Raw genomic sequence first — 9,303 nt, forward strand, 5'->3', positions numbered from 1 at the left:
AGAAACACAAGAACAAACTGCTAAATTAACGAAAGAAATGATTGGCACACAGGAACAATACATGTATGCTCTAGTAAGCACAAGGTTTGAATTGTTTCTGTGTTCAAAGTCACAAGAGCTACATTACAAAATATGCTTTTATCTTGACTTGCCCTCAAAACTTATTTTTAAGCTTAGGCAAATAATGAATACCCATGGTATAGCTGTGGTTATAAACGGCAGAGAACATACAGGACAAAAGAATAAATTAATATATACAAACCAAGGTTTTCAAAAAAAATCGTATATTCTCAGAAAGATTCTTGTTCTCTAAATCACCTTTGAAAATTCGTAACATCTTTTCAATGTTTGGCCACCAAGAGGAAGTGTACTAATTAAGTGCCTACTTTGTGCTAGGCAATGTCAGACACTCCGCAATTGAAACTTAGATCCTATGAAATTCATATTGTTAGTAAGTAGTAGAGATCAGATTTAAAGAGTCTACAGTATAACTTCAAGTCCAGCATTGTTACATTACAGCTGACTTTTTTAAATGCACAGCAACGTACCAGCGATTGTACCCAGTAAAAAGAAAGTGCCAAAGCTATCTACTCTACTTTTAGAGAGCCCTATTTATTAAAGATTCTTTCATGAAGATCCAATGACTCCCTACAATTTTCACCTACTAGTCCTAATTTTACCTCCTTGGGGCCATAGGGAATTGTCTTATCCCTCTTCTATGTGACAGACCTCCAAACATTTGAAGATGGTATTTACGTCCCAGAGTCTTCTTTCTCCAGGCTAAACATCTCTAGTTCCTTAAACAATTCCAAAATGACATCATTTTGAGTCCCCCTCAACACTCTACTCACTTCCTTCTGGATGTACTTCAATTACCTTCATCATGCATTCATAAATTAACATTTCTATTTCAAGCCAGGCACTGGCACTCTGTGGAGCTCATAAAAGCAACAACCTCATATGGTACTATGAGGTTTAAATTAGGTAAGATAAAATATATAAAATAGTTAACAGAATGCCTGTGACATATTATTGGGAGTGAGAGATAAAATAATTCATTATTAAGCACTATAGAAGTGGAAATAATTACCTCTATCAGTGGAGGTCATGGAAAGCTTTGTAAATGAGGTTCATCCAAATTAAATTCTGAAGGCTTAACAGGAGTTAAAAAAAAATTAATAAAAAAGGAAAAGAACCCTATGCCAGAAAAAAGAAAAACATGAAAAAGAATGGCATATAAGAGTTACATAATATATACATAAGACTTCCACTTCTGGCCAAGGTGAATTAACAGGGACCATGTAAATCCTCCTTCTGCCTTAAATGAAAACTGGAAAATATAAATGAAACAACAGATTTCAGATACTAGATAATAGGTAACTCAGAACAGTAATATCAGAGAAGAAAACCAAGTAAGGTAAACTTTAGGACTGTCGTAGCTGCAGTGCAGGACAGGAAACCCAAAATGAGCCTCGTGGTCTTCCTGAATTGAAAAGACAGGGCTATGCATTCAAGGTTAGAATTTGTGAGCAGAGATGAACACAGAGACCAACAGAAATCTGTGACAGATTCTCCTAGAGTCATTCATCAGCTAAATAAGATTAGCACATGCATGTATGAGGAAACAACCTCATAAATGGGAAAGAACAACCTGAACAATACCACTCAGTAGTGGGGAAAAATCAGTCCCAGATTTAAGATTCTGCTGCTTTATCTAACAAAGCTTAAAAGCAAGTTTTGAAAAAATAAAACTGCTTTCAAGTAACTTACCTGAGTCCCTGAACAAAGTTCCAGAACATTTAAAACAATTCAAAATTATCCAGTACCACAAAATGTAAAATTCACAATGTCTGGAATACATTAAAAACTACCAGGAATGCAAAGACACAGAAAAACACAATTCATACTGAGTAGAAAAACCAACAATAGAACAGACCTAGAAGTGACACAGATGACACAATTTTTAGCCAAAGGTATTCAATTATAATTATAATCCATGTCCTCAAGAGGGCAGAGGAAAGCGTGAGCAGCAAAATGTCTAGAGATAAAAATTATAAAACCTACGATGAAAAATATACTGGATGGAATTAACAACAGATTCAACACTGCAGAAGCAAATTTGAATATACATATACAAGAACTTTCCAAAATGAAAGAGATAAAACAGAAAAAGTGGACTATGGACAACAGTATGGTAATTGCAGAGGGGGGGGTGGCTACGAGGGGACTAAATGGTAATGAAAAAAATAATAGAATAAATATTTTTAAAATGGACTAAAAAATTAATGGAGCATACATGAGTGGTGGGACCTCACTTTGATGAATATTTGTGAAATTGGAATCCCTGAAAGAAAGTGGAAAGGATAGGGGAGTGGGGGGAAGTATATTTGAAAAAATAATGGCTAAAAATTTTCCATGTATACAGTAAATTCAGACAAGAAAGACAAAGCCAAGAGCAAAAAATAGCCTTTTGATTTTGGCAAAGATTTCCTGAATACACCACCAAAAGCACAGGTTAATAAAAATAAAAGTAGACAAGTGGGACTACTTCAAACTAAAAAGCTTCTGTGTAGCAAAAGAAACAACAAAGTAAAAAGGCAAACTACAGAATGGTAGGAAATATTTGCAAACCATGTATCTGATAAGGGGATAACATCCAAAATATATACAGAACTAAAATTCAATACCAAAAAAGCCCCAAAATAACCTGATTAAAAAATGAGCAAGGACTAGAATAGACATTTCTGCAAAATAACACACAATGTTACGTGTGTTATGAGAAGGTGCTCACCATTACTAATCATCAGAGAAATGCAAAACCACAATATCACCTCACATCTGTTAGGATGGCCATTATAAAACAAACAAAAGAAACAAAAAAATTCTAAAACCCCAGAAAATAACAAGTGTTAATGTAGATGTGGAGAAATTTGAATCCTTCTGTACTGTTGGTAGGAATGTAAATGGTTCAGAAGCAATGGAAAACAGTATGGATATTCTTAAAAAAAATAAACAAACAAAACTACCTTATGACCCAGCAATATCTGACGACATATGAACTGCTATATACAATACCTAAACTGATATACTCTGTAACTTTCAGTCAAGTAAACTAGAGCCTACTTATATAGCATTGCAAATGGAAAATTTAATCTCTGGCTTACTGAAAATTATGTCTATTAATCAGCAATTTCTGGTTTGGAGGAATATAAAAGTTTCACATGGATTTTAACCAAATAATGAATAAAATTAGCCAATGCTATCTGAAGGAGCTGCCATTTGTTATCCCATTTGTTGTCTATGATCAAAAGGACATTAAGAACATTATAATTATAGATTAACAGTCCAAACTTAAGGTGACTTCTGAAGTATATTTATAATCTGGAGAACATATGGTTAAATAATTTTTACATAAGCAAAATTAAGTTAACCTTTTATCACTTTTTCTAAGTGCACAGATTTGAAATCATGTTGACTTTGCATCCCACAATGAAAATATATAAAGAGGAATTCAAAATACATTATGAACCTATCTTTCCAGAGTGTACCTATGTAAAATCTATTTTTCATGATTATATGGAGAGGAAACCTAAAAACTTTTAAACAAAGTTTAAGTATGATAATACTATCATACATACAAACAACTTGAAGTACTAAAAAATTTCTTAGCAGTAACAGCAACATGTGTTTTTAATTTCTCTTTAATTTTGAAAAAAAGTATTTTGATTTCATGAAAAAGTATGGTATAAAAATGGCCCTCTAAATTCCATTCAAACCACAGCTCTTCAATCACACAATACTTCTCCACTATTTATGTAGTGCAAATGTGCAATGTTATTAATGAGGTTACACTGAAGTAAATATTTTCTAAATGCTACTATATAACTAAATAAAGGGAATGGATTGTTTTTCATGAGACTCTTGTACTATCAAGAACATAAATATGTATTCCTGTTCAGAAACAAGAGGTGTATTTTGTAGTGGATAGCATTCTTACTCATACTGCCTAAAGCAACTGATATTTAATTATTTTAGCTTGTAGGCTACATATTGTTGGGAACTGTCCTGCCTAGTTTCAGGGACTGTAGCTTCACCTACAGGTGAGAGGGCCCGAAGGCTGGAGCTGAGCAAGGAGGCCTTGGGAAAATAGGCCACCAAGGAGACAGAACCTGTCCCCCCTGCTTCCCTCACATCACCCTGCTTGGCCCCGGAGGATAGCTAGTCAGTCAATGACAGGTAAGACCCCTCGATGGCAGGGGCAATCTTAGACAGCCACAGTTGCATGGGGGCCATCAGGGAAGGACTTGAGGGACCTGGAGAAGGGTCAAAAGACCTTCACCCCTCAGCTTTGTCCTGGCCGGAGTCTTCATTCTATCTGAAAGCTGTCTCCTTATCTCTTGGCTGCTCTGCTCCACCTGCCTGACCAGGTCAGTGAAACAATACTAAAGGCAGGTACAGCCATAAACTGGATCAGGCAGTTCCTGGGGGCAATTAGGCCTGGAAAAGGAATGCATTAAATCCTCTGAAACTTTTTTGCTAAAAGAATGCCCTTGAGTTAATGAGTACTGATGTTTGGGACTGGAGCATAGGAGATCAGTTCCCCAGGTTTCAGGGTTGAACGGGTACCACCCTACCAGACCCTGACCTGAGGCAAATCTTTGCTGTTCCTTCAATTGTTATCTATGATCTCTATCTGTTTTCTGTAAACATAGCCTTTGGGCATTGATTGATAACCTTTGCATGCATGCTGTATACCCCTGCACATTCTCAATAAAAGCCACTTCAAGAGAAGAGCTCAGGGCATTCTCCACTAGAAGGAATAATCATCACCCTTTTTCCAGGCAGACCTAGAGTGTCTGGTACGACTTATTTCCTCATCTAAAGCAGCTGAGGGGACTTCGTGGGACAGGGTACCCCCTTCAACATATGGTTATTAAAAGGATATCCTGGAAACCGTAATTTTAATAAGAGCAACTCTTCAGATATATCTTCAAAATTTGGCACAGGCCTAATGGTATCCTCAAATAGACTATTCCATTATTTGAGAACAAAGAATGGGGAAAGTAAGTTTCAGTTTCCATAGTTCTTACCTGTATAACGCATCATCAATCTCTACAGATTCTGTTGACAGGATGGGTGAACGTTTATTTGTACTGAAAAAATAAAACACAGTTTGTAAGAGCAAGTATGGTTATTTAGTATTCACATCCCATAAGGCAGTGGTCCCCAACCATTTTGGTACCAGACAGCAGTTTCTTGGAAGTCAATTTTTCCACAGACTGGGGGGTTGCAGGGGGGCGGGCAGTGGTTCTGGGATGATTCAAGCACACTACATTCAAGCCCACCTCCTGCTGTGGGCCCGAAGTTTGGGGACCCCTGCTTAAGGTAACACTCAATTATACATGGGATCAGGTTCACCAGTTACTAAAGGAGGTTTTACAAACCAGATATATATGTATTTTATTATCAACTACGTTACTTGGACTTGAAAAATAGGTCAATATTAAATTCACTGACTGCCTACTCTGTGTATGGCAAAATTATAGCCAATAGTTGTTTTATTCTCAGGTTGTTGTTGTATCATCGGTGCACATATTCTCTTGGGTCTATATTTTGTTGGAGTACCCCATAAACCTTCTCTAAAATACAATCTCCCTAGATAATCTTACTCAATCCATGGAATTTATCATATACTGATATCTAAATTTATTTCTCCATGTTTGATCTTTCCTCTGATCTCCTGATTTTACACATCTGCCAGAACAATAGCTCTTTTCTGATGTCCAAGTAGTATCACAAACCTTACCAGCCCAAAACAGAATTCAGTTCCCTCTGCTTAACCTATTCTTCCCTATTGTTTCCCAATTCAGTTTCTGGTACTACCAGCCATTTACTTGTGCAGGCCAAAAAAATCCAGGGATCCTCTTAGCTTGTTCCCTCATTTTCTCTATCTGTGAGTCTTATTAGATCTTCCTTCAAAAGAGATCTTAAATCTGATTATGTCTTAGTACTCAGTATAAGCTCAGCCCAAACCACCATCTTACTTCATCTGAACTACTTCAAAGACTTCCTAACTAGTCTCTCTATATGTACTATGGTCCTTCCCCTTCAGTTTATTCTCCATGTCACAGCCTAAATCTTTTAGAATATAATAAGACATTACTCCCGGACTTAAAACTATCCTTTGGTTCTAAGAATAAAATTCAAATACCTTACCATGCTGAAAGGCGCCTATATGGTCTACCTCCCAATTACCTCTCCAATGTCAACTCCTGCAACTTTCTTTCTTGCTCACTATTTTCAGCCACGCTGGCCTACTTGCTGTTCTTCAAAAAGCCAAGCTTGCTATCATTTTAATTTTTACACTTGCTATTCCCTCTGCCTGGAATGTTCTTCCTTCAGATCTCTGAATTACTAAAATATTCCCTCACAAATATTACACAGGCAATTCCTGATCACCCTATCAACAAAAAGGCTCCCTTTCTCTTTAGGTCACTCCCTAATTAATTAACCTGCTGAATATTCTTCAAATCACTTACCACTAACTGTTTATTGTTTGCTTTCCCCTATAAATGTGTGCTCCATTAAGAATTAACTATTGTATCGCAAATACCTAAAAGAGCTGGCATTTAATGAGTGAACATTGCACACACATCATTTAAGTGCTTCAGATGTATTAACTCATTTAACCCTTACAACAACTTTATGAAATAGGCACTATCACCATCTTCATTTAACAGAGGAGAAAAACAAAACAACAACAAACTGAGGCTGACAGAGGTCAACGTAAAAATCTTCTTAAAAAAAGAGCAGGTAAGTGGCAGAGCAAGAATCTGAATCTAAGCAGTCTAGCTCTTGGGCACCAGGCTATACTGCTTACTGCCTCTTATGTGGTGGGCATAAAGAAAGCCCTTAAAAAACATCTGTTGAGTGTATTTTAAAAGTTAACCATACTAGTGTGACAAGACATACTTACAGCGATGTATCCACATTTACCATAGCTCGTCCCAATTTTCTCACAGCATGGCATACAAAGAAAATGGTAATAATATAAGCATTAAGAAACACAGATGGTTCCCTGACAAGCCTGATACATTTGGTCCTGTGACAGCTAAGATCAGTGTTATCTTAGTAAAAGCGTAACTCTTTCCAGGTTCTGGGAAGCTCTAATGATCAATTAAAGGATTCTAAAAATGATGTGACAGCACAAAATTCAGTTTTAAAATCCGATTTTTTAGGTCAGGTATTAATATATAAGCCAAAGGACTTGTAAATATAGTTAATCAAAATTTTATCATTGATCTTACGAAACACTGATTGGTACCATTAAACTATATCAGCTTCTGGTTAATTAAACAGATAACTTTTAGAAATATTCCTGATTGCAATTATGAAAGCAAGCCAGGAGAGAGTTGTTTAGATGAGTTATCTAATAAAAATTATAATAACCTGTTTTGGTATTGTAACAGAATACGAACAAAACACAAAATTTTGTATTACAGTTTTCTGATCTCTAGCACACTTTCTCTAGCTGTCTTCCTTGCACAGAAGGAAAAAGTCTAGTGAGTAAAGCTTTTAAAAGAAAATGAGAAGAGCTAAATTCCAGCCAGCTTTGTCACTTAATATGACTGGCATTTACTTTTCAGAAAGTTCTGCCTTACTGGAATGGTTCGAAAATCATTTTTTAAAGAAAGGTCTATATGGCAATTAAAAATGCTTTAAAGAAGGGATTTCTGTTTGTACTGCATAATATCCCCCAAGTGAATTTGGCAGTGTTGGCAACAACAGGCAATACCATGGTATCAAAAGTATCCCTTCAGTCCGAAGCTCGTGAAAAAGCTACAGGTTTATAGAAGTCTCATTTTAGCTCAAAATCTATATCCACTACTTCTAGCGTTGGCATATTGCATTTTGGTATTGGGCACGATGTACTAATCCGCTTTATTAATTATGGGATGATTGAAACAGTAACTATACGAACACCCCACCGCCACCCTGATTTTCTGAGAGTGGGTAAGTCGTGAAGGACCTCAAAAACCACGGGTCAACAGAGGTCTTCAGGATGTCCTGAGTGTCACTGATTCATTATTATCCAGTTTCCTCTGGTGATCTAATAGTTTTCAAAGGAGGAACTCAGTGGAGCACCACGCAGAGTGAAACAGCTTTTTACCGAAAAGAGGGAAGAATGTGTTAGGCATCAGGACTGGGAAGCTCACACTAAGCAAGAGAGTCGGGCTACAACTCTCGGCTGGAGCCCTCCCCCGCCACCCTTTCCGTCCGGTGACTGGGAGGAAGAAGGATGGTAGACCCCAACCGGAACTGAGGAAGCGCTGAAAGGAGCGAGAAGTGGACTATCTCCTCGGCGAAGCCGGGAGCCGCAAAGGCCGGTACCCAGGCCACCACACCCACCCCGAGCGCTTCCCCCGCCTCTCTAGGCTGGTTCTGCCCCGGCCCCGCGGCCTCTCGCAGGCTCCCCGCTCGTCCGAAGGGGAGAAGACGAAAGCCGGTGCCAGGGTCCTGCCGGCCACCCCTCGCTTTTTCGCGCCCACAATTGTCCTCTCACCTGCCTGCCCCCCAGGAAGAGCAGGACGCCTCTTCCCCCTGAGGTGCGACCACAGGCTCGGGTGTCTCCATTGCCTCCAGAGAAGCGCCGCCGCGGGATACAAGGAGTCAGAGAAGGGGGCGGAACCGCGGGGGTCAAGGGGCGGGCGGTGACATCACCGGAGGGGGCGGACCTGGGGAGCGCGCAGCCCGCCCCGCTTCCCGTCTACCACAGGGGCGTACTGATTTCCGGTTTAGGTGTGGCCGCGGGGCGGGGCTTGCCGCAGGTGGCTGCAGTGAGCCACGCTCCTAAGGCAAGGACTCGGCAGATGTTAAGTGAAACCAAAACAGTAGTTACGTGTCACCTCTGGCTCCACAGCCAAGCCCAGAGGATTGCAGTAGCCAACAAAATGATAAGGCTGCGTATGAGAATTCTTGGGTTTTGTAGGAAGATGTGGAAACCCCTTCGTTTTTAAAATAAATAACCAGAGACTAGTAATAGGTAAAGGCCGATTTCCCGCCTGGGATTCCATTTTAAGACGTTTTATGTTTGGCAGATAAGGGTGTGTACTGCCTGTCAGGCACTGTCACAGGTTTAATAGAATCATGCGACTTTTAGAGCTGTAAATGACATTATCTCATCCAGTTTGCCCCCTTCCCGTTTGGGTGGGTGAAAGGATCTTGCAGTCAGTGTAAGTGACCTGGTCAAGGTCGAAGAGCTGGTTTCGAATCTAGTCACTATCAGCTAAGTACCAGAACACA

At 39.1% G+C, this 9,303-nt stretch overlaps 1 protein-coding gene across 2 annotated transcripts in view; it reads right to left on the minus strand.

The window, feature by feature from the left end:
* UBA6 (ubiquitin like modifier activating enzyme 6) overlaps nucleotides 1-8,684 on the minus strand; it is a 69,245-nt gene extending 60,561 nt beyond the window's left edge. Inside the window, exons 1-3 of one of the 2 annotated variants that reach the window (XM_054566812.1) lie at nucleotides 8,564-8,580; nucleotides 5,091-5,153; nucleotides 1,091-1,153 (exon numbers count right to left, since the gene is read on the minus strand). Coding sequence is in view for 1 of the 2 variants with exons in the window: in XM_054566811.1 (XP_054422786.1) it covers nucleotides 5,091-5,153; nucleotides 8,564-8,634 (134 nt within the window). In the remaining variant the exon portion in view is untranslated. Of the gene's footprint in view, nucleotides 1-1,090; nucleotides 1,154-5,090; nucleotides 5,154-8,563 lie in introns of both variants that reach the window. The other variant, XM_054566811.1, reaches the window with a different exon arrangement.
* Nucleotides 8,685-9,303: the final 619 nt, after the last annotated feature.

This window comes from Pteronotus mesoamericanus, unplaced genomic scaffold, assembly GCF_021234165.1.
Source record: "Pteronotus mesoamericanus isolate MK-2021 breed Mesoamerican mustached bat unplaced genomic scaffold, CSHL_Meso_final contig_180, whole genome shotgun sequence".
NCBI classification, from domain to species: Eukaryota; Metazoa; Chordata; class Mammalia; order Chiroptera; family Mormoopidae; genus Pteronotus; species Pteronotus mesoamericanus.